This window comes from Salvelinus alpinus, chromosome 24 (assembly GCF_045679555.1).
Source record: "Salvelinus alpinus chromosome 24, SLU_Salpinus.1, whole genome shotgun sequence".
Taxonomy (NCBI): domain Eukaryota; kingdom Metazoa; phylum Chordata; class Actinopteri; order Salmoniformes; family Salmonidae; genus Salvelinus; species Salvelinus alpinus.
Genome location: NC_092109.1, coordinates 5,836,167 through 5,856,295, shown reverse-complemented (window position 1 = coordinate 5,856,295; position 20,129 = coordinate 5,836,167). Strand labels below are relative to the sequence as shown.

Here is a 20,129-nt window from a genome sequence, read left to right as displayed (position 1 = left end):
CATTTGATTAGGTGTTCAGGAGTCTTATGGCTTGGGGGTAGAAGCTGTTTAGAAGCCTCTTGGACCTAGACTTAGGGCTCCGGTACCGCTAGCCGTGTGGTAGCAGAGAGAACAGTCTATGACAAGGGTGGCTGGAGTCTTTGACAATTTTTAGGATCTTCTTCTGACACCGCCTGGTATAGAGGTCCTAGATGGCAGGAAGCTTGGCCCCGTTCACACTACCCTCTGTTGTGCCTTGTGGTCGGAGGCCGAGCAGTTGCCATACCAGGCAGTGATGCAACCAGTCAGGATGCTCTCAATGGTGCAGCTGTAGAAACTTTTGAGGATCTGAGGACCCATGCCAAATCTTTTCAGTCTCCTGAGGGGGAATAGGTTTTGTCGTGCCCTCTTCACGGCTGTCTTGGTGTGCTTGGACCATGTTAATTTGTTGGTGATGTGGACACCAAGGAACTTGAAGCTCTCAACCTGCTCCACTGCAGCCCCGTCGATGAGAATGGGGGCGCGCTCGGTCCTCTTTTTCCTGTAGTCCACAATCATCTCCTGTCTTGGGCAAGGTTGATATACATCTGATGAGTATGCTAAAGGGGACGCCCGGAAACGTTCTTTATCTACTTATAGGCTGAAAAGCCCAGCGGTTCTAGTGTTAAACCTGTGATCTTCACTATGCACCTGAGTGGCACAGCAGAGCATTAACACAAAGGGTTAAACATCTGCCCACTAGTCCAGTCTATCACAGTATTGTACCTTTATTGGAATTGTAGTCCGAGGCAGTGCACAGTCTCAGTCTTAGTTAGTCCTCTCGTTTAACTCCAAATCTAACTCATCCACGTCTAAATTCGACCCTGGACAACTCAGGCCAAGGCTAACTCAGTCCAAATGTAAACAAGGCCCGGTAGTCTAACCCCATCCCAGTCTGCTGTGGTGTGGTCTACGTGCGAGCCCCAACCATGCCCTGTGTGTCCACTGCACTGCTTATGAAATGTTCCATTTGCTAATCCCTGCAAAAATAATCATTTTGCACAGCAGCAATTTAACAGCAGTTAACTAATAAAAGGGTGTATGTTTTCTATGTCCCAGACTATAATCTGCCCCATGTGGGTTATCCACTCTGAAAGAGTAGTGTCGGTCTAACCAAAATCATTGCACACACAGACGCACAGACAGACGCACAGACAGAGAAAGACAGACAGACGCACAGACAAACGCAAAGACAGACAGACGCACAGACACAGACAGACGCAAAGACAGACAGACAGAAGCACAGACGCACGTACAGACAGATACACAGACAGACAGACAGTTGCACAGAGAGACAGTTGCACAGAGAGACAGATGCACAGACAGACGCACACAGACAGACAGACGCACACAGATAGACAGACAGATGCACAAACAGACAGACAGGCAGGCAGACAGACAGATGCACAGACAGACGCACAGACGCACAGACAGACAGACAGTTGCACAGACAGACAGATGTACAGGCATACAGACACACAGACGCACACAGACGCACAGACAGAAAGACAGACAGACGCACATACAGACAGACAGACAGACGCACATACAGACAGACGCACAGACGCGCAGACAGATGCACAGACAGACAGATGCACAGACAGACAAACAGACAGACGCGCAGACAGACAGACGCACAGACAGACAGACGCACAGACAGACAGACGCACAGACAGACAGACGCACACACACACACACAGATGCACAGACAAACAGACAGACGCACAGACAGACAGACAGACAGACGCAGAGACACACTGGCTCGTCATGTGTGTGAAGTATGGAGCAAAGTTTTACTTTAATATTTGTGTAACATATTATGTGCATGGATGAGTTGAATAGCAGTATGCAGCAGTAAATGCAGTGCAACAATGGTTGTTCATAGTGTGTGTGTACAGTGATATGTGTGTGTGTGTGTGTGTGTCTATGTGCAAGGTGTGTGTTCACTTGCGTGCAGTGTTCGTGCTGTGTGTGTTAGGCCCAGGTTAGCTCTCTGAGCTGTAGGTGGTCATGTGAGACTCACTTAGTGGGATCAGCTCCTTTAAAGTAGGCATTAACAGACTCTGTGAAGGCCACAGCGATGGGCAAGGCATCCTGGGATGCCAGGGTCACCGGGCTGGGACCGCGAGACGTCCCTGAGAGAAGGAGAGATAGAAAGGGAGAGAGATAAAGAGAGAGAAAGAAAGAAAGAGGAGGGAGAGAGAGTTGTGGGGGATTGAGAGGGAGATAAAGAAAGATGAAATGAGTGTACTGTTATGACTGAAGTGTACAATTCATTTTAACTTTCACATCAAAACGAGAAAGGCTCACACTCACTCATGCAGCAGACAACACAACCTGAAGAACACAGTTAATTTACTACATAATAAGGTCATTCATTCAATTATATCATTATGGAAAATAGGCTAATAATCATTCCATTATTTCAGAGGAAAAGTACATTTAAAAAATCCCAAGACATTACATGCAAAAACAATCACACCTCTCTAGGAAGTAAATGTTCTAGATTTGGGTAAAATATGATGTATTGTTAAGAATTATTATAAATGTACCATTGGAATTAATTACTCTCTGGGATTCTTTGAGTAAGAACTGTTAAACACGGCAATTAACTTCCAACCTTTAAATGATTTGTTATTTAAGAGAACGCAACCATGCTTTACGGTTTGTTGATTACATGGACTTTCACAGTGAGAGACGGGCGTATGCTGACAGACGCGTTGAGAAGAGAGATACATTTCATAAGCAGGCAGACAGAGATTAGACAGCCAATCCGAGTGGCCGTTGTTAGTGTGTCACACACAGAGAGGCATGTCCGGGCTATTTGACCACACCCCCTACCTGCAGGCGTTTCACAGCGCTTCTCAAAGGTGGGCAGCTTCCCAATGAAACCATCATCCTCTTTAAAGGGCCCAACAAAAGAAAAGAAAGAGGAAAGAAACCAAAAAAAAACAAGAACGTGGTGAGATGAGGTGAGATGATGGCACAGGGCAATGGGCTCCAAACCAACACACCTGGGTGTGAATGTGAGCATGTGTACGAAATCAGGATGGGAGACAAACCCTAAAGACACTGTGTGCATTAGGTGCTTTACGGAGTCACAGTGAGGCTGGAGGTGGGAGAAAGGAGACTCACTTTGGCTGAGGAGAAACAGAGGAGAGGGAGAAAGGAGGAACTCTGGTTCCGGAGAGGAGTGGGAGAGACGAAAGGTACGCTCAGGCCCTGTGAGGAGGAGAGGAGTGAGGGAAGGAGAGAAGCCCAATAAGATTTAAAGACAAGAAGTGGGGTTAGGTCAGGTGAGAGTGGAGGAGAGGAAACAAGCAGAGACTTGTTTGAGAGGAAAGGGCGTTGTTAAGAAATGTGAAATCGCAGTAGAGGAGGTGAAAGGAGAAGACTGTAAAGAGGAGGTACAGAGATGGGAAGGTGATGGAGCGTGGGCATGTTCTTACCGACGGTGGGTGTGTTGGAGGCACTGAGGGAGGCGGTGGAGGACAGGGAGGAGGAGCTCTCTGCCCGGGCGAGAGGAGCAGCCAGAGGAAGACTGGCGTTGGACAACGTCTTTGGCGGGCTGAACGGCCGCACCTGGTTGGATAGACCACACAAACCCGGGAATGTAACCAATAGTAACAGATATGGCAAGTTAACTCCATACAGATTACTGTATATAGCAAGAGTGAAAAACTCTAAATAAATGTAGTCCATTATCATGAATTAATAGAGAATGGTTTCATCAATCAATGCTCTAATGCACAAAGAGATATGTTAGATACTGGGCAGATACTCGGCTGGAGATACTCACAATTTCAGTGATTCCTGTGAGTTTTCCTGTGGGTAGTTTGGGTCTGGAGGAGGGTCGTGGAGGAGGCACCAGGGCCCCAGCTAGAGGAGTAGTGGGTCTGGCCAGGGCAGGCACTGCAGAGGGACGGGGAGGAGGGGGTAGAGAGGGTCAATCATAGACTAAAAGCAGAAGTAAGCTACGGTACGATAAGGTAACGCCATGCTGCAATACTTGTGATGTACTTGTGATGGAATTCTAAAACAAGGTTCAGTGAATTTAAACTTCTTAGACAACAGAATCACTCAAAGTAATGCAAAAAATCATGCATCAACGCAGGAGTCACGACATGCAAATTCCAAATCATAGAATACAAACAGAAAAAAATGAACATAGCTCACAAAACTTTGGGTTAACAATTCTCTAAGGCAAACAAGCATATGCCCCGCAAAACAAAAACACACAAATAAAAATGTATTATTCAACCAAAAATATTGTAAATAAGATCGAAAGAACAACATTGTCATGAAAAGGTGGACATTTCAAACTGAAAAGACAATTTAAAAAAAAGTAGGGGAAAAAAAGAAGAAAAAAAAGTCAAGTCAAAACTTCACTCAGACAAAAAAAACATTTGTTTATGGCATGCTAGAGGTTACCGTTGTTTGTTTGGCTAGCTGCTGAGGCTACCATCCCCTCTGTCAGTGCTGATAACACCTCCGAGACACAGGAGGCGCTGTCCTCCACAACCCCACTGCTCAGCTGCATCTTGTTATAGGGGTCAGCGGGGTCCTCAGAGAAGAAACGGATGGACCGGCCAGACTGGACCCTGCCAATAGGAGGGTTAGACTGGGTCCTGCTGGTAGGGGGGTTTGACTGGGTCCGGTCATTGCTGACCGGGCCTGTACCCGTACCAGGACCGCAACTCTGTTGGCGTCGGAATGGCACAAAGTCATCATTGAAGGCTATCCACTGGCTCTGGGACCAGGAGAATGCTGACTGGTCCTCTCCCTGAGGGAGCCTGGCTGGGGCTGCAGGGGTTGGATCCTGGGGCTCAGCCTGCCGGGTGATGGGGGCACTCTGGGCCCGTGCTGGGATGGGCTTCAGAGCCAGGAAGGGGTCGTCTGGTGAGGCCTCCCATGGAGAGAAGGTGTTAGTGGTGGTGGAGGCGAGGGGAGGGAGAGGGGTGACCTCTCCTTTGGTCTGCAGGCTGTCTGCCAGTGGGGGAGAGGAGAGCTCCCGCTGTAATATCACTTCAGCTGTGAGGGGCGCCGGAGAGTCCAGGGTGGGGGCAGAGTGATAGACACATGCCACAGATTAAGGAGAAGGAACCAAAGATATTCATGCAAACATCTTTACATTCCTACCTCAGCAGGTGAATGATAATGGCAAGGAGAAGTAATCAACATTTTAAAATGAATAGATTTGATCGTTTTTCATTATTTTGACCTCCCCACATTATAATTGAAAGAGGAAGTGTAAACGTTAACATAGCCTATTAGCTGCAAAGGTGACTCCAAACACATGTTCACTAAGAGCAGCTGTTTAACTGGTTAAACAATGGTTAACCATGTGTTGGCAAAAATGTGTCACGAGAGCTTACCAGCAGCCAGCGACACTTGTCGCAATGGTGCTTTATCAAAGCCTATGTCGGATACTCCAGTGAGTGTAATTTGCTCAATATTAGGAGTTGAGAAACAAACTCACACTATATTTTTGTCCATTAAAATAACATCAAATTGATCAGAAATACAGTGTAGACATTGTTAATGTTGTAAATGACTATTGTAGCTGGAAACGGCAGATTTTTTTATGGAATATCTACATAGGCGCACAGAGGCCCATTATCAGCAACCATCACTCCTGTGTTCCAATGGCAAGTTGTGTTAGCTAATCCAAGTGTATCATTTTAAAAAGGCTAATTGATCATTAGAGAACCCTTTTGCAATTATATTAGCACAGCTGAAAAAACTGTAGTTCTGATTAATTAAAGAAGCAATAAAACTGGCCTTCTTTAGACTAGTTGAGTATCTGGAGCATCAGCATTTGTTGGTTCGATTACAGGCTCAAAATGGCCAGAAGCAAAGAACTTTCTTCTGAAACTCATCAGTCTATTATTTTTCTGAGAAATGAAGGCTATTTCATGTGAGAAATTGCAAAGAAGGTCTGGACAAATAAAATGTGCTTTTCTTTCAAAAACAAGGACATTTCTAAGTGACCCCAAACTTTTGAACGGTAGTGTACATACACATTATTATTATTTTTCTTCCATTTAATTTTTTTTTTTTTTTACGTGGACCCCCATGCAGGACCCCCGGTTGAATACACCAGAGTCATTCCATTCAATAAAATTGAACAAACCAGTAGCGTAGTTTTCTTTTTTTGTCACCAATTCAAAGAACAAGGCTTTATAATCCTTACGCAGTGACTTCCATAATAATAAAAAATGATTTCCATCAAAAACATTTAAACGTTAAACCCAACCCTGCTATGAGACAGCCAGGTGTAGACCTAGTTCACTGTGAACTGCAATCATATGCAATCTCTGTGCAACATTAGGCAATGTGAGTGTCAGGCTATGATAGGAATGTCTGACATGTTTAAAATTTAACTGTGAAGGGTTGGTTGTGGGTAATAAATGTGTTAGAGGATTACAGCTGGTGGAGGGGAGCTCAGTTACTCGGACTGTTTGGTGTTAGGTCATCACACCCTGCAGACACGCAGCGTCACACATAGCTCTCAGCTTATCAAAGTTTAGCAGGGCCTTTCAATCTACCACTGTTTAAATTAGCCATCTTCCTCACTGGCTTGATTAACAAAAAGTAAACATTGCTACAACTCATAACTATGAAATCCTACGATAACAGAGTGGATTTTTGGAGAGAGACGAACAAAGCAAATGTTGACCCAAAACGTGTTCATTTGAAAAATCAAAAACGCCACCAAAAAACACACAACGACAAGCAATTGAATCAAATGTTGGATGCCATGTAAAGGCTATTTGTACGTGAGGTTAGATAGTTGAAAAGCTATTGGGATACTCGGAAAACTATTTAGCACAGTGCAACCACACTGCTCTAAAGAGGGGCAGCTAAGGAACAGATGTTACCTGGCTACCCTGGTAGAAAGACAGGGGACTCAGTAATGTGTGGAGGGGATAAAGGGATGGAGAGGAAAATACTAAATGTCCGAGGAGGAGGGGTGAAAGGTGGAGAAAGGCGGAGCATAAACACACATACAGACAGCAAAAAAACAATAACACAGCAACCAAACCAAACACAAGACTGCAAATCTTACACACAGAAAATAAGACACAAAAAGAATGAAAAGCAAAAGAAGCAACTTCAAAGTTGGAAAGCCCCTGAATAATCAAACAACTATAAATTCTTACAGGTTTCTCAAATGAACTGTTTGCAGTTCAGTCAGGGCTAGCTGAATGTGATGAATGTGCTATCGCCTGGTAATGCCTCCATTGTACGGAGAGTGTTTAAAAAGCATCATCACAGTATCTTAACCAGGGAACGTTATGCTGCTCTTTTGGCTTTAAAGCGAGGACCTTTGACAGTAACGAAATAGTGTTTGACAGCATACGTGTCAGTGGGCCTTATAGCCAGCCCTCTGACCCAAACTAGGTGCAATTAACTGTGGATTACGATTAGCTCAGGCAATGGATCAGCAGTAACGTCACTCTATATAAAAACACACAGTCAGTCACGGTCTTGAAATGTTGTCAGCCAGTGACTGTCCCGTGGATCATTTTCATGCCAACCAGGTAGGCTATACTCCTGTTGTAAAGAGAAGCAATGTGCTTAATATTAGGAAAGTTGAGAAAAAAAATAGTAGGCCTAGCCTATAGAAAGCTGATGGGATCCTCCTCTTTTTAATAGAGGCCATCACTCTGTTTTCTCACACAATTGCATAGCCTATAGAAATGTTGTGCAACATGAGCTCATGGGCTCTCATGAAGTGTTTGATTAGATTTTCGATTATATTTGCATTAATGTCAGGGTGATTAGAGGGACAATCGAGTGCTGAGTACCAGGCAATTAGCAAGTTTGGTAGGCTACTAATGACCATGAGCAGCATCAGAGCTTGGAGAAGCCTAATTACCATGACTTTATTTAACCAGGTAGGCCAGTGGAGAACAAGTTCTCATTTACAACTGCGACCTGGCCAAGATAAAGCAAAGCAGTGTGAAAAAAACAACACAGAGTTACACATGGGATAAACAAAAGTACAGTCAATAACACAATAGAAAAATCTACATACATTCTGCGCAAATGAAGTAAGATTAGGGAGGTAAGGCAATAGATAGGCCATAGTGGCAAAATAATTACAATTTAACAGTAACACTGGAGTGACAGATGTGCAGATGATGGCGTGCAAGTAGAGATACTGGGGTACAAAAGAGCAAAAACAAATAACATGGGAATGAGGTAGTTGTGTGGGCTATTTACAGAAGGGCTGTGTACAGGTGCAGTGATCGGTAAGCTGCTCTGACAGCTGATGCCTAAAGTTAGTGAGATAGATATAAGTCTCCAGTTTCAGTAATTTTTGCAATTCCTTCCTGTCATTGGCAGCAGAGAACTGGAAGGAAAGGCAGCCAAATAGGTGTTGGCTTTGGGGATGACCAGTGAAATATACCTGCTGTAGCATGTGCTATGGGGTGGGTGTTGCGATGGTGACCAGTGAGCTGAGATAAGGCGGGGCTTTACCTAGCAAATACTTATAGATGACCTGGAGCCAGTGGGTTTGGCGTCGAATATGTAGCGAGGGTCAGCCAACAAGAGCAGACAGGTCGCAGTGGTGGGTAGTATATGGGGCTTTGGTGACAAAATGGATGGCACTGTGATAGACTACATCCAGTTTGCTGAGTAGAGTGTTGGAGGCTATTTTGTAAGACAATCACCGAAGTCAAGGATCAGTAGGATAGTCAGTTTTACGAGGGTATGTTTCGCAGCATGAGTGAAGGAGGCTTTGTTGCGAAATAGGAAGCAGATTCTAGATTTAATTTTGGATTGGAGATGATTAATGTGAGTCTGGAAGGAGAGTTTAGAGTCTAACCAGACACCTAGGTATTTGTAGCTGTCCACATATTCTAAGTCAGAACTGTACAGAGTAGTAATGCTAGTCGGGCGGGCAGAAATCGGTTGAAGAGCATGCATTTAGTTTTACTTCCATTTAAGAGCAGTTGGAGAACACGGAAGAAGTGTTGTATGGCATTGAAGCTTGTTTGGAGGTTTGATAACACAGTGTACAAAGAAGGGCCAGAAGTATACAGAATGTTGTCGTCTGCGTAGAGGTGGATCAGAGAATCACAAGCAGCAATAGCGCCATCGTTGATATATACAGAGAAAAGATTCGGCCCGAGAATTGAACCCTGTGTCACCCCCATAGAGACTGCCAGAGGTCCGGACAACAGGCCCTCCGATTTGACACACTGAACTCTATCTGAGAAGTAGTTGGTGAACCAGGCGAGGCAGTCATTTGAGAAACCAAGGCAATTGAGTCTGCTGATAAGAATGAGGTGATTGACAGAGTTGAAAGCCTTGGCCAGGTCGATGAAGACGGCTGCACAGAACTGTCTTTTATCGATGGAGGTTATGATATCGTTTAGGACCTTGAGTGTGGCTGAGTTGCACCCATGACCAGCTGGGAAACCAGATTGCATAGTGGAGAAGGTACGGTGGGATTCGAAATGGTTGGTGATCTGTTTGTTAACTTGGCTTTCGAAGACTTTAGAAGGGCAGGATGAATATAGGCCTGTAACAGTTTGGGTCTAGTGTTTCGCGGGATGACCGCGGCAGCTTTCCAATCGTTGAGGATCTCAGACGATACGAAAGAGAGGTTGAACAGGCTAGTGATAGGGGTTGCAACAATTGCGGCAAATAATTTTAGAAACAGAGGGTCCAGATGGTCTAGCCCAGCTGATTTGTAGGGGTCCAGATTTTGCAGCTCTTTCAGAACATCAGCTATCTGGATTTGGGTGAAGGAGAAGTGCTTGGGCAAGTTGCTGTGGGGGGTGCAGTGCTGTTGACCGGGGTAGGGGTAGCCAGGTGGAAAGCATGGCCAGCCGCAGAAAAATGCTTGTTGAAATTCAATTATTGTAGATTTATCGGTGGTGACAGTGTTTCCTAGCCTCAGTGCAGTGGGCAGCTGGGAGGAGGTGCTCTTATTCTCCATGGACTTTACAGTGTCCCAAAACTTTTGGAATTAGTGCTACAGGATGCAAATTTCTGTTTGAAAAAGCTAGCCTTTGCTTTCCTAACTGACTGTGTATATTGGCTCCTGACTTCCCTGAAAAGTTGCATATCGCGGGGGCTATTTGATGCTAATGCAGTACGCCACAGGATGTTTTTGTGTTGGTCAACGGCAGTCAAGTCTGGAGTGGCAACAGTGAGAGACTTATTTCTGGAAAGGTGGACTTTTAAAAGTAGAAGCTCGAACTGTTTGGGCACAGACCTGGATAGCATGACAGAACTATGCAGGCCATCTCTGCAGTAGATTGCAACTCCGCCCCCTTTGGCAGTTCTATCTTGACGGAAAATGTTGTAGTTAGGGATGGAAAATGTCAGAATTTTTGGTGGCCTTCCTAAACATGACTAAACGGTCATGTGGAATTTGACTGCCATCATGACTCGTGACCGCCAGTGTGGCGGTAATACGGTCACCGTAACAGCCCTAGTCACACACACCACATAAACCTTGCCACTAAAAAACAGGTTCTCACATATCTGTACTGGAGTGAGGCAGGACAGAGTGAACGAGAAAAAGTGGGATGTAAATGAGATGATGATAAAATAAACATACATGTGTGTGTGAGGGGGGGGGGGGGGTGTACTAACATTTGAAGACAGCCAAATGCATACTAATCAAAACTGTGACAAGAATTTCACAAAAAAAATCTGAAAAATGAAATACACCGTAAATAAAGGTATGAGCAAAACCTCCTTACATGACACCTTTAAGTCAAATTTTAAACAAATAAAAAACAAGGTCACATCATCTATTAGAAACTCATAACCAACACAAACAGTACACAAAACATGAGCACTGGAGAGTTCCCTGTCAACATAAGATATGTATGAGGAAGACTGATGTCAATGTGTAATATGTACACAGTAGGAGCTTCCTAATGTTGTTGAGCTCTGCAGGGGACTGCCTGGACTACATGTGGAGTTGTGTGGGGTCATGTCTGTATCAGTAGTAGTTTGAGATGATAGTGAAAACATGACCTAAATGATTGGCACCCTCGATAAATGAGCAAAAATAAATTTGAGAAAAAAAAGACTATAAAAAAAAATCTACAAATACTGAGCTATATTACATGCAAAACATATGTTTTAATGATATTATTTTATACTAATACAATTGCTAAGAAAATTTGATTTTGTTAAACAAATAATGAAAAAAAAGAGAAAAAAAGATATGGGTAAACATGATTGGCATCCCTGTTTTCAATACTCCGGCACCCTCCCCTTGCGAGGACTGAGCCCTTTTCTAAAATGTTTTATAAGATTGGAGAACATATCAAATCAAATCAAATCAAATCAAATTTTATTAGTCACATACACATGGTTAGCAGATGTTAATGCGAGTGTAGCGAAATGCTTGTGCTTCTAGTTCCGACAATGCAGTAATAACAACAAGTAATCTAACCTAACAATTCCACAACTACTACCTTATACACACAAGTGTAAAGGGATAAAGAATATGTACATAAAGATATATGAATGAGTGATGGTACAGAACGGCATAGGCAAGATGCAGTAGATGGTATAGAGTAAGGTATATACATATGAGATGAGTACTGTAGGGTATGTAAACATAAAGTGGCATAGTTTAAAGTGGCTAGTGGTACATGTATTACATAAAGATGGCAAGATGCAGTAGATGATATGGAGTACAGTATATATATGGAGTACAGTATATACCCTAATGTAGGGTATGTAAACATTATATTAAGTGGCATTGTTTAAAGTGGCTAGTGGTACATTTTTACATAATTTCCATCAATTCCCATTTTTAAAGTGGCTGGAGTTGAGTCAGTATGTTGGCAGCGGCCGCTAAATGTTAGTGGTGGCTGTTTAACAGTCTGATGGCCTTGAGATAGAAGCTGTTTTTCAGTCTCTCGGTCCCTGCTTTGATGCACCTGTACTGACCTCGCCTTCTGGATGATAGCGGGGTGAACAGGCAGTGGCTTGGGTGGTTGTTGTCCTTGATGATCTTTATGGCCTTCCTGTGACATCGGGTGGTGTAGGTGTCCTGGAGGGCAGGTAGTTTGCCCCCGGTGATGCGTTCTGCAGACCTCACTACCCTCTGGAGAGCCTTACGGTTGTGGGCGGAGCAGTTGCCGTACCAGGCGGTGATACAGCCCGACAGGATGCTCTCGATTGTGCATCTGTAGAAGTTTGTGAGTGCTTTTGGTGACAAGCCGAATTTCTTCAGCCTCCTGAGGTTGAAGAGGCGCTGCTGCGCCTTCTTCACAACGCTGTCTGTGTGGGTGGACCAATTCAGTTTGTCCGTGATGTGTACACCGAGGAACTTAAAACTTTCCACCTTCTCCACTACTGACCCGTCGATGTGGATAGGGGGGTGCTCCCTCTGCTGTTTCCTGAAGTCCACAATCATCTCCTTTGTTTTGTTGACGTTGAGTGTGAGGTTATTTTCCTGACACCACACTCCGAGGGCCCTCACCTCCTCCCTGTAGGCCGTCTCGTCGTTGTTGGTAATCAAGCCTACCACTGTAGTGTCATCCGCAAACTTGATGATTGAGTTGGAGGCGTGCATGGCCACGCAGTCGTGGGTGAACAAGGAGTACAGGAGAGGGCTCAGAACGCACCCTTGTGGGGCCCCAGTGTTGAGGATCAGCGGGGTGGAGATGTTGTTACCTACCCTCACCACCTGGGGGCGGCCCGTCAGGAAGTCCAGGACCCAGTTGCACAGGGCGGGGTCGAGACCCAGGGTCTCGAGCTTGATGACGAGTTTGGAGGGTACTATGGTGTTAAATGCTGAGCTGTAATCGATGAACAGCATTCTCACATAGGTATTCCTCTTGTCCAGATGGGTTAGGGCAGTGTGCAGTGTGGTTGCGATTGCGTCGTCTGTGGACCTATTGGGTCGGTAAGCAAATTGGAGTGGGTCTAGGGTGTCCGGTAGGGTGGAGGTGATATGGTCCTTGACTAGTCTCTCAAAGCACTTCATGATGACGGAAGTGAGTGCTACGGGGCGGTAGTCGTTTAGCTCAGTTACCTTAGCTTTCTTGGGAACAGGAACAATGGTGGCCCTCTTGAAGCATGTGGGAACAGCAGACTGGGATAAGGATTGATTGAATATGTCCGTAAACACACCAGCCAGCTGGTCTGCGCATGCTCTGAGGACGCGGCTGGGAATGCCGTCTGGGCCTGCAACCTTGCGAGGGTTAACACGTTTAAATGTTTTACTCACCTCGGCTGCAGTGAAGGAGAGCCCGCAGGTTTTGGTAGCGGGCCGTGTCAGTGGCACTGTATTGTTCTTAAAGCGGGCAAAAAAGTTATTTAGCCTGTCTGGGAGCAAGACATCCTGGTCCGCGACGGGGCTGGTTTTCTTTTTGTAATCCGTGATAGACTGTAGACCCTGCCACATACCTCTTGTGTCTGAGCTGTTGAATTGCGACTTTATTTTGTCTCTGTACTGGGACTTAGCCTGTTTGATTGCCTTGCGGAGAGAATAGCTACACTGTTTGTATTCGGTCATGTTTCCGGTCACCTTGCCCTGGTTAAAAGCAGTGGTTCGCGCTTTCAGTTTCACGCGAATGCTGCCGTCAATCCACGGTTTCTGGTTTGGGAATGTTTTAATCGTTGCTGTGGGTACGACATCGTCAATGCACTTCCTAATAAACTCGCTCACCGAATCAGCATATTCGTCAATGTTGTTGTTGGACGCAATGCGGAACATATTCCAATCCGCGTGATCGAAGCAGTCTTGAAGCGTGGAATCAGATTGGTCGGACCAGCGTTGAACAGACCTGAGCGCGGGAGCTTGTTGTTTTATTGGGAGGGATCATAGACCATTCCTCCCTATACAGTGCCTTCTGAATGTACAGATTCCCCTTCACTTATTACACATTTTGTTGTGTTACAGCCTGAATTCAAAATGGATTAAATATTGATTAAATATTATTTATTTATTTTTACATCTCACCCACCTACACAAAATACCCCATAATGAAAGGTCCAAACACATTTTTAAACACAAAATATATATAGTGACCCCCTTCTTGACAGCAGAGAGAAACATTTATGTTTTGAAGTAAATTTCCTGTAATTCTACACATTTTGCCTTGGGGCTTGCAGAAAAAATGTGCTGTTTTAAAGCACGTTTCATGCAATTCTAATCATTTTGCCATGGGGTGGAGAGATATCTTTGCAGTTTTAAAGCTAAATTCCTGCAATTCCACACATTTGGCCAAAATCAAAATGGGGGCACCCTGGGGGTCAGGGCCCCTGGGCATATGCCCTGCGTGCCCGGTTGGTATCGGATATCATTTATAGACTAACTGGCTAGACTAACTTACTAATCTAAAACTTGTTAGCTGACATGGCTAATTGAGTGACTGTTAGTGACTGACATTACAAGAGAAAAACTGTTGATGCACAAGCAAATTTTTGAATTGCACGTTGTGTATACTACCATTCTAATAAGTTCAGACCCCGACTGAGATCATAAAAAAATATATACAAGGGCCTCCCGAGTTGCGCAGTGGTCTAAGGCACTGCATCGCAGTGCTAGCTGTGCCACTAGAGATTCTGGGTTCGAGTCCAGGCTCTGTTGCAGCCGGCCGCGACCGGGAGACCCATGCGGCGGCGCACAATTGGTCGTCCGGGTTCGAGGAGGGTTTGGCCGGCAGAGATGTCCATGTCCCATCGCGCACTAGCGACTCCTGTGGGGGGCCGAGCACAGTGCACGCTGACACGGTCGCCATGTGTACGGTGTTTCCTCCAACACATTGGTGCGGCTGGCTTCCGGGTTAAGTGGGCATTGTGTCAAGGAAGCAATGCAGCTTGGTTGGGTTGTGTTTCGCAGGACACACGGCTCTCGACCTTCACCTCTCCCGAGTCCGTACGGGAGTTGCAGCGATGAGACAAGACTGTAACTACCAATTGGATATCACGAAATTAGGGAGAAAAAGGGGGTAAAACAATAAATAAAAATAAAATGTACACACACACAGCAACCCACCATTAACATGGTCGCGACCCATACTTTAGGAAAGTGATCTAGATAGAACCCCGTGGTTGGCACCGAACTCGCCCAGCCACCCATGGGAGTACATTGAAACTCTGTTTATACAGCTCTGGGAAAACATGGTGGGTGGGGGCGGGGCTTACCTGTCGATGAGGAGGAGCCTCCCAGGGTCGGGCCGAAAGGATCCAGAGAGAGAAGGTCATTATTGAAAGCAGGCCTACTGCTTAGAGAGAGAGAGCAAGAGAGAGCGAGCGGGCAGGAGCGAGAGAGGGACAGGGGGAAGGTAGGGACACGGGGAAGGGAGAGGTAGGGATAGAAAGAGACATGGAAATTAGAGCAATTACTAAACAGTGAGAGAATGGCACTAGAGGGTGTGAGTCAAGGAGCTTTTACTGCGAGTGTTTCTGAGCCAGTTTTTAACTGCGAAAGTTAAGGGACATCAACTTACTCGTTGAAGGACGCTGGAATCCTGGTCTTTCCCAACTCATCGCCTGGTTGAGGAAAGAACATACAAATGACAGACTTAACCTCAGCACACACAAGGTGACGTAGGTGCAGAGGAAAACCCTGTCTCATACATACCCAACCAGACACGCACATAAAACACACACTGCAGAGAGCCCCATGTTAAAGGACAGGGCTGCAGTGCTCTGCGTGGCTCAAACTAGAATGTGCGTTTAGGTGCTATGTGAAGCAGAGGTTCCCCAACAACAACATTGGACACATATTTGTTCAGATCTACATCAAGCTACTTAAACTTAAGTGTATCCTCTCTAAGACCGTGGCAAATATAGCCACAAAGCCGCATATCCATAGTGTTAGCAAATCTCTAGCTTTGAAGCATTGCTAATAGCATTGTTATTAGCTAGCTATGTTAGCTTTAGCTGTGGAGAACAAGGTACTGTATGGTCCACTAGCCTAGGCTGTGGCAGTTGGCGGTGGGACTGAGGTGGAGGTCAGGAGGACTACCTGGCATGGCGTGTGGTGGTGGGAGGTCAAACTGACTAGAGAGGTACATAGTACTCACCTGGCACCTGAGAGCCTAACCCTGGGGTGGAATACACTCCCAAAAGCCCTGAGCACGTGTAGAACACATGGCTATCAATTTCTTATCTCTACCAAATATACCCAGTAACAGTCTTAAGGATTGAACTATCACTCTTAAACTCTATCAAAAAGTTGGAGGATTAGTCTTAACTCTATCAAATGGATAAAATACTTCAAAACTATAACTTGATATGATGGAGATTTGAATGAAGGGATAATAAAGTGGTGCTATTTAAACCTTCAGAAAGTATTCATATCACATTCAAAATGGATCAGATTTGCTTCTCACCCATCTACACAAAATAGCCCACAATGAAAAAGTGAAAACATGTTTTCGGAAAATGTTGCTAATCTATTGAAAATGAAATACAGAAATATCTCATTTACATAAGGATTCACACTCGAGTCAATATTTTGTAGAAGCACCTTTGGCGGCTTTTTGCACATCTGGATTTGAAGATTTTCTCCCATTCTTGCCTGCAGATTTTCTCAAGCTCTGTTAAGTTAAATGGGGAGTGGCGGTGAACAGCAATCTTCAAGTCTTTCCACAGATTTTCTGGGCTTTGGCTGGGTCACTCACATTCTTGTTCTGAAGCCATTCCAGCATTGCTTTGGCTGTATGTTTGGGGCCATTTCTTATTTAGATTTTTTTTTTACCTTTATTTAACTAGGCAAGTTAGTGAAGAACAAATTCTTATTTTCAATGACGGCCTAGGAACAGTGGGTTAACTGCCTGTTCAGGGGCAGAACGACAGATTTGTACCATGTCAGTTCGGGGATTTGAACTTGCAACCTCTCGGTTACTAGTCCAACACTAACCACTAGGCTACCCTGCCACGCCTGTTGAAAAAGTAAATCTTGCCCTAGTCGAAGGTATTTTGCACTCTGAACCAGGTTCTCATCAAGGATTCGCCTGTATATGGCTCCATTCACTGTTCCCTCAATTACGTATATCATTTAGTAGACGCTATAGCCTAACCAGTCTCCCAGTTCTGCTGCTGAAAATAATCCCCATAGCATGATGCTGCCACCACGCTTCACAGTAAGGGATGGTATGAGACAGGTGATGAGCTGTGCCTGTTTTTTTCCAGACATAGCACTTTGCATTCAGTCCAAAGAGTTCAATTTTTGTCTCATCAGACCACAAAATCCTTTGCCTTATGATTTCAGAGTCTTTGACGTGCATTTTTGCAAACTCCAGGCGTGCTGACATGTGCCTTTTTCATAGGAATGGCTTCCATCTTGCCACTCTCCCATATGGCCCAGAATGGTAAAGTGCTATACTGTTGTCCTTCTAGCAGGTTCTCCCATCTCAGCCAAGGAATTCTGTAGTTCTGTCAGAGTGGTCATTGGGTTCTTGGTCACCTCCCTGACCAAGGTCATTCTTTCTCGGTTGCTCAGTTCGGTCGGACGGCCAGGGTAGTTCCATACTTTTTCCAATTGCCCTTGGAGATTTTCACGTCAAGAAATTGTTTCATACCCTTCCCCAGATATATCTAGGAGATCTACAGCCAGTCCTTGGACTACACGGTGTAGTTTCTGCTTTGACATGCACTGTCAACTGTGCTACCTTATATAGACAGGTGTGTTTCTTTCTAAATCAGGTCCAAACAACTGAATTTACCACAGGTGGACTCCAATCAAGTTCTAGTGACATCTCAAGGATGATCAAAGGAAATTGGATGCACCTGAGCTCAATTTGGAGTGTCATAGAAAAGGGGTGTGAATACTTATGTAAATGAGATTTCTGTATTTCATTAAAAAAGAAAAAAGAGAAAGGGACACATTTCTGAGAATATGTTTTCACGTTGTCATTATGGGGTATTTTGTGTAGATGGGTGATAAAAAAAGTATATATTCATAACATTTTGAATTCAGGCTGTAACAACTAAATGTGGACTAAGTCAAGGGGTTTTAACAATGTATACAGTACATGTATACAGGCAATGTATAGTGTGTATCAATAATATACTTAATATATTTTTCTTTCTTCATTCTTTACTTGCTAACCCCCACTAATACTTCATAGTAAGTTCACAGTTTGAGACTACGTGACTTGTTGCATTCCTCCATAGATAATTAATGAACTTGTTCAAGCACTTATTTGTCCAAGCAGAAAATCAAACGTAGGAAAATATACAAAATTGTTGCCAAAGCGCAGGAGGAAAAATATAATTTCTGACATGCAAAATAGAAACAAGCAATTAAGCAATTCATCTTACTCGTAGCTTAGAGGGGGAATGGAAGTCATTTCTCAAATACACACACAAAAAACAAACTGTGTTTACTTTCGCTGGGGATGTGTTGGTTTTGGCGAGGTCGCTAGGATTTTGAAAAAAAAAGAAAAGAAGAGCGAACCTCTTCAAAAATGACCGAGCTAAGAAAAATGAAGTTGAAAAGTCAAATGGTAGCCCCCCTGGCCGCAGCCACAGATGAGGAGGAAAGAGAGAGAGCGAGAGAGACAGAAAGACACAGAAAGAGGAGTGTAAAATAAAATACTCACTGGATTGATTCCTTCGCATCTGACCCTGAGAATATAAACACACTAATTAACTACAGCATGGATAAGTTACACACACACACACACACACACACACACACACACACACACACACACACACACACACACACACACACACACACACACACACACACACACACACACACACACACACACACACACACACACACACACACACACACACACACACACACACACTGAACTTCAGCCCTCATTCTCCACAACAAAAAAAGACTCCCTAGCAAAACCAGAACATACTTCTTAATGTACAAAGACAAACCGAAGACCAGGGAAAGTACATTTGAAGTAGATGCGGTAACGTATGTAAAAACATGTTTGTATCTGGAACGTGCTTGAAAAGTATCCGTACTTAGATGCCATTATCACAGACTATAAATGATTTTAAGACATGGCTTAAGTACTACCCAGCCTTAGGACATATATTGAGTAGAGCAGGGTCAATTCACTTTTACCTGTTTACAGGGACTGAAACTAGGCCTACTTAAAATGACAGCACAAAGTTCCTCAACATATTACTCTTTAAGAATCAACACTTGTGTTATAACTTACTTTCTGAATAATACTTCCTAAAAACAGAGATGTGCAGTACAGGCTACATTTATCAGTGGTGACACAGTACTCGCAAACCCTCCAAATTGTCCCGAACAGTTAGAGTATACACTGAGTATACGAAACATTAAGGACACCTTCCTAATATTGATTTGCATCACCCTTCTGCCCTCAGAACAGCCTCAATTCGTCAGGGCATGGACTCTACAAGGTGTCCAAAGCGTTCCACGGGGATGCTGGACCATGTTGACTCCAATGCTTCCCACAGTTGTGTCAAGTTGGCTTGCTGTCCTTTGGGTGGTGGACCATTCTTGATACAGACGGGAGACTGTTGAGCGTGAAAAACCCAGCAGTGTTGCAGTTCTTGACACAAACTAGTGCACCTGGCACCTACTACCATACCCTGTTCAAAGTCACATAGTGTAAATCTTTTGTCTTGCCCATTCTTCCGCTGAATGGCACACACACAATCCATGTCTCAACTGTCTCGAGGCTTAAAAAATCCATCTTTAACCTGTCTCCTCCCCTTCATCTACATTCTACACTGATTGCAAAGGATTTAACAAGTGACATGAATAAGGGACCATAGCTTTCACCTGGATTCACCTGGTCAGTCTATGTCATGGAAAGAGCAGGTGTCCTTCATGTTTTGTACACTCAGTGTAATTGATACATGGAAACTTTAAAACGGTACTATTAACTATTAACTTTTTTCACACCAGTGTTAAAAGACAGTAAAAATCACAGGATTAAGCCTCAAACACACATAGCACATTAAACCTAGGGGGAAAGATTCAGCTGCACAGAACAGACAGGACACAGTATCTAACCCTGCACTCGGATCAATCAGGTACTACACACAGAGGGAGAGACAGACAGACTGACACTGCGAGTCGAGCTCCCTGACAGAGGACATACATCGGTTGTCGTGGCAACCAACAGAAGATCTGCATGTACTTGTGTGTGACCCAATGG

At 44.4% G+C, this 20,129-nt stretch overlaps 1 protein-coding gene across 9 annotated transcripts in view; it reads right to left on the bottom strand.

Annotated features, from left to right (window-relative positions):
• fcho2 (FCH and mu domain containing endocytic adaptor 2) overlaps positions 1-20,129 on the bottom strand; it is a 99,955-nt gene that overhangs the window by 17,661 nt on the left and 62,165 nt on the right. For 2 of the 9 annotated variants that reach the window (XM_071363368.1, XM_071363373.1), the window contains 9 exons: positions 18,567-18,591; positions 15,465-15,507; positions 15,160-15,239; positions 4,450-5,049; positions 3,818-3,930; positions 3,468-3,600; positions 3,154-3,240; positions 2,860-2,919; positions 2,042-2,153 (listed from right to left, as the gene is read on the bottom strand). In XM_071363368.1, coding sequence (XP_071219469.1) covers positions 2,042-2,153; positions 2,860-2,919; positions 3,154-3,240; positions 3,468-3,600; positions 3,818-3,930; positions 4,450-5,049; positions 15,160-15,239; positions 15,465-15,507; positions 18,567-18,591 — 1,253 coding nt within the window. The remainder of the gene's footprint in view (positions 1-2,041; positions 2,154-2,859; positions 2,920-3,153; positions 3,241-3,467; positions 3,601-3,817; positions 3,931-4,449; positions 5,050-15,159; positions 15,240-15,464; positions 15,508-18,566; positions 18,592-20,129) is intronic. The other 7 variants (XM_071363369.1, XM_071363370.1, XM_071363371.1 and 4 more) reach the window with 7 other exon arrangements.